The sequence below is a fragment of the Halyomorpha halys genome, unplaced genomic scaffold, assembly GCF_000696795.3.
Source record: "Halyomorpha halys isolate HHAL.00 unplaced genomic scaffold, Hhal_1.1 Scaffold199.1, whole genome shotgun sequence".
In the NCBI taxonomy this organism is placed as follows: Eukaryota; Metazoa; Arthropoda; class Insecta; order Hemiptera; family Pentatomidae; genus Halyomorpha; species Halyomorpha halys.
In genome coordinates, this window is record NW_027112578.1 from 214886 (window position 1) to 219367 (window position 4482).

The window sequence follows — 4482 nt, forward strand, 5'->3', positions numbered from 1 at the left end:
AACAGTATTTAAATTAGGTGAACAATAAATGGAAATATACATAATAGGGGGAGAAGAAATATTAAAAATATTTTCAAAGGCCGTCTTTGAATTAAATCGATTTTATCGAAGCTGATTGTACTTCCCCGGAAACGGATTCTCATGATACGACGAAGGAAATGATTCTAAATATTTATTAAAAAAAAAAAAAATCAAAACAAATTAACAAATAATAGCCGATTCGAAGGATATGAGTCAGAGGTTTTTCCGACTCGATTATTTCTTTTTCTTATTCCCATTGTGTGGCTGCATCTGGCATCAACTGCGCTCTCATTTTGAATGGTTTAAGTGAGTCTGCGTTCTAATCATTTATCAAAAGTATACTTATAATGTTTATTTTTATTTTTTTAATCATCATCATGAGAGATAGTTAACCGTGGATGACTTATACGAGGAGAAGATGGGTTGGGAATGCGGTCAAAATAAAACACAAATAAGTTGAAGTAACTTATTTATTTATGCCAACGTTTCGGCCAGAATTTCTAGCCTTCATCAGGGCTAAGAACAGAACAAGATAACAACCAATGAATACAGACAATAAAAAAGGAAATATAAACAGAATGACATAAAGTAAATAACTGTACAGAATGGAATTAATAAAATTAAACTGATGAAAAATGTGGAAAATAAAATGTATACATAGTTAATTGAATAAGTAGGTACATAAAGTGGACTGTACATGATTGAATGATAATAAAATTATATTGTTTAAGTTACAGGTGGTGTAGGGGGTGGCCGAAATGAAAAATTCATGGTTAAAAAGGGTTAATTTATTTTGAATGACTGGGCTATGGAAAATTGAAGATATAATGTGGTTGATGATGATGTGGATGTTATTGCTAGGTGCTTCCTTCTTCCCTCTGCATCCCTATACCCCTCTTTCCTCTGCTGCTAGCAACTATTCCAGTAAATCTACTCACTCGTGGTAGATATTACTGATGAATGAACAAAAAGAATTGACTGCTTCTGGCTGAAGAAAAGATGGCTCTTCCATCTAGGTTTCTTCTCACCCAGAGTGCTAGAGGTGATAGTTTCTGATGTTGGCCACCTGGGGCTCTAGCCTTCATTATGGCAGCCCCCCCAATTCAAACTTCAAGATTCAATTCTGGAATCGAACCCACAACGTTCCGAACCGAGCGCACTGGGTCCTGCGCCCCAACCCGCACGGCCGTCACGTCACTAAGTATAAGGGGTAGAGCAGAACTCTTGAATTCCCACCTCTCTCACTGTGTCACTGGTAATAAGCTAGTGGAAGATGAGTAAGTGCACTAAAGCCAACTAATTTATAGATAGGACAAACAACGTATAGGCAATACTCTTGTTAAACCTAAATAAACCGTGTAATTAATTTAAGTTACAACTTGATCTTTTCTACTTATTTTCACCCACTTGTAACATTTCTTCTTAAAAAATACTTTTTCATCTCTGTAACGTATTTTTTAATTTGGAGTTTGGCCGTTCGCGGTGCAGAATCCACTTTGCGGTAAGATTTCAGGCTAACAGGTTTGTTTTATGTTTTATTCTCTTTTTCCCCCTATCTTTATTTTAATCCCCCTTCTTCTCTCAATTTTCCTTACCCACGTTATTGGTTATGTTCACCTTATATTATTATTGTTAATCATGAGAGATAGTTGACCGTGGATGACTTATACCAAGAGAAGATGATGGGGAGGTGCGGTCAAAATAAATTTTAAAATATAAATTTTATATTTATAAGAATAGATTTTATTTTGACCGCACCCCCCAACCATGTCCTTCTTGTATTATTCGTAGCCCTGATGTAAGTTAGAAATTCTAGCCGAAACATTGGCACGATTAAATAAGTTATTTCAACTTATTTGTGTTTTATTTTGACCGCACCCCTCCCCCCCCCACCATGTTCTCCTAGTATGATTAATAAACACTTGACTGAAAGTGTCAGCCTCATAATGAGATGTGTTGTTTTAGAAGATGCAAAACTCACTGACGCCAAAATTATATCTGAGAAGGATGACCTTGCACACATATAAAATAAATAAAATAAAACATATCTTAGGGATATATTAATACCATGAAAATTTTTGAATTTAAAATTCTTTAATCCAACTGATTATATAATATTCACACATAACAGTAGTGGATATAATGCTAGAAACAAATTTTTTTCTTATGCATCTAATAAATTTACATTTTACCTTTATTTGTGCACTGTGAATCTAACGTTTTTCATCATTTTAAACTTTAGAAAACTTCTTGAGGAAGATCTGGTAATAGCATTGTTTGGGATTATGCGGTTCCTTTTTGTGGGCAATCCTTCAAGTCGATTGAATTTGAAAATTCATTTCGTCCTCTTCTTAGTAAGATTGTCTCTAAGGATTTCCCCTAGAAACACCAGCGATGAAATTGTGGTGCCAATAGCTAATAAAAGGAAAGGTCCTGTAAGATCTTTGAGGTTGAAAGACTCAAACCCGGACATCTCCGACTCCTTAGGAAGAGGCCAGTAGCGCTTTATGAACATGTTCACGAAACCGTTCTCGAGGACTCTGGATGACAGCTCGGCTATCCTGTCGATGAGGAAATGGTTACGCCTCATTTTTATCCCGAGATAGACGAAACCCAGGTTCAAGTCTGATTTGTAAAATGATAAGTTGTATTTTTTTATTCTGTAGAGGAAAGTTGGTTCCCGTTCCAAAATGGTGATGTTTCCCGAATCGTGATAGGAATATATCTCACTGAAATCTTGAATCACGATACGATTTGACAGAACCTTTCTTAACACTGGTTCATCAACATCGGACGTCTGTATGACAATGTTCTCAGTCATGGCCGTTTTGATGTTTCGCTCCAGTATTTGCTGGAAAGAGGTAATTCTCGATTCCTCCTTCCCCGTGATTAGGAGGCTCGTCAGACCTGCGGAGTACGCTAGATTGACGTGAATGATGTAGAAGAGCCAGAAGGCGAAGGCGATCCTAAAGAAGTTTCCTTTCGGTTTTACGCTCGGAGGATTCACAAAAAGCAAACCTAACATGATTATCATCGTAGTTGACAGACTTTGGAAAGGATGCTTCTTTTTTGAGAATTTAGCTAGTATATATAAAATTAAAGGAAATGCCAAAGTAGTGGCAATAACCATGAACCAGGACAGTCGGTCGAAGGCTAAGATGACCAACTTCCAATTGGGCACCTTCTTGGGGTTACTGAAGAACCAGGTGATGCGGTTCGTGAGGTAGGTGTGGGGCACGGTGATACAGGAGAAGGTGAAGATGTAGTTGCTATGTCCAGACACTATCATCCAGACCCTTCCCATCCTCAGATCCGTCCTGATCCCGTAGGGTCTCTCCTTCTTGGTCCACAAGATGGTGTCGTTCCTCGAATAGAACTTGTAGTGGATCTTCAATCCTAAATGGCGGGCGATCATCTCGACGATCCGATACTCGATGCCGCCCACTCCCTCCCCTTGCTCGTTCAACATTAAGTGCGGAGGGTCGTGCATAGTACCCACTTTAATCGTGCAGTTGTTAAATCTTCTTGGAATCTTATCGGGGAATAGGTCTTCCTTTTTTTCGAAACTACCATTTATCCATCGGTCCAGTTTCACAATTCCAGTGTTGTCCTCCAGACAGCTGTTCTTGTCCTTCCCGTATGGAAATAATGTGTATACATTGATGACCCCGTCCACCTTAGCGACAAATATCACATCTATTTCACCCAATGTGAACATGTATTTCAATGCTCGATAGGCTCTCTGTTCACTGGCATCATCTGAGACTGTGATGACTATTCTAGTTCTATTGCCTCCTCCATTTTCATAAAAATGGCTGTAGAAGGTGTACAGTATGTAGAATATCTGTCTGATGTAGGGTACATTGCCGTCTAAGATTATTATATGTGCACAATTGAGATAGCAGGTGGGCCCCGGGCGTAAGAAGGGGTTGTCTACGCTGTACCTGTTGACGGCTGGAAGATTGACCGCCCAGTCTTCGTGCAGGCTCTTCAGAAGCGGCGACCGAACCTCGGGTGGTACGTCGATGACACTTGGGGAACTGAAGTTCAGCGGGAACAGAAAGGCAAGACATCGGCTCTGGAGATACTGTTGGGCGATCGTCTGGAGACAGCTGAAGAGTTGGTCAGCCTGGATCGTCCCAGCGAGTAGGAGAAACATGACCCATACTGTCATTGGTCGGAAGGCAACTAACATGACGCCTGCTCGTTACAGGTCATGTGAGATTGTATCATAAATAAATAAGCCCGAATTCTATCAATAATGTTTGTAATAATGGTTAGCAAATATTTTATTAATGGCTGATTGTGAAGACATCACGCGACAGTGTTGAATATTTACTGTCAAACATAATTAGCGGCAGTTAGTCGATGGTAAATATGTGCGAAAAGGTGAACATGTATCTCTATGAATATGTTTTGGCAACCGTCACTACCCTCGACTCAAGAATGTCAAGTTCTCTT

At 39.2% G+C, this 4482-nt stretch overlaps 1 protein-coding gene across 1 annotated transcript; it reads right to left on the reverse strand.

The window, feature by feature from the left end:
- Positions 1-2356: 2356 nt before the first annotated feature.
- On the reverse strand, positions 2357-4216 carry LOC136796507 (uncharacterized). The gene has a single exon (XM_067050371.1). It carries the CDS (start codon positions 4214-4216, stop codon positions 2357-2359), a length of 1860 nt encoding a protein of 619 aa, XP_066906472.1.
- Between the last annotated feature and the right edge of the window lie 266 nt (positions 4217-4482).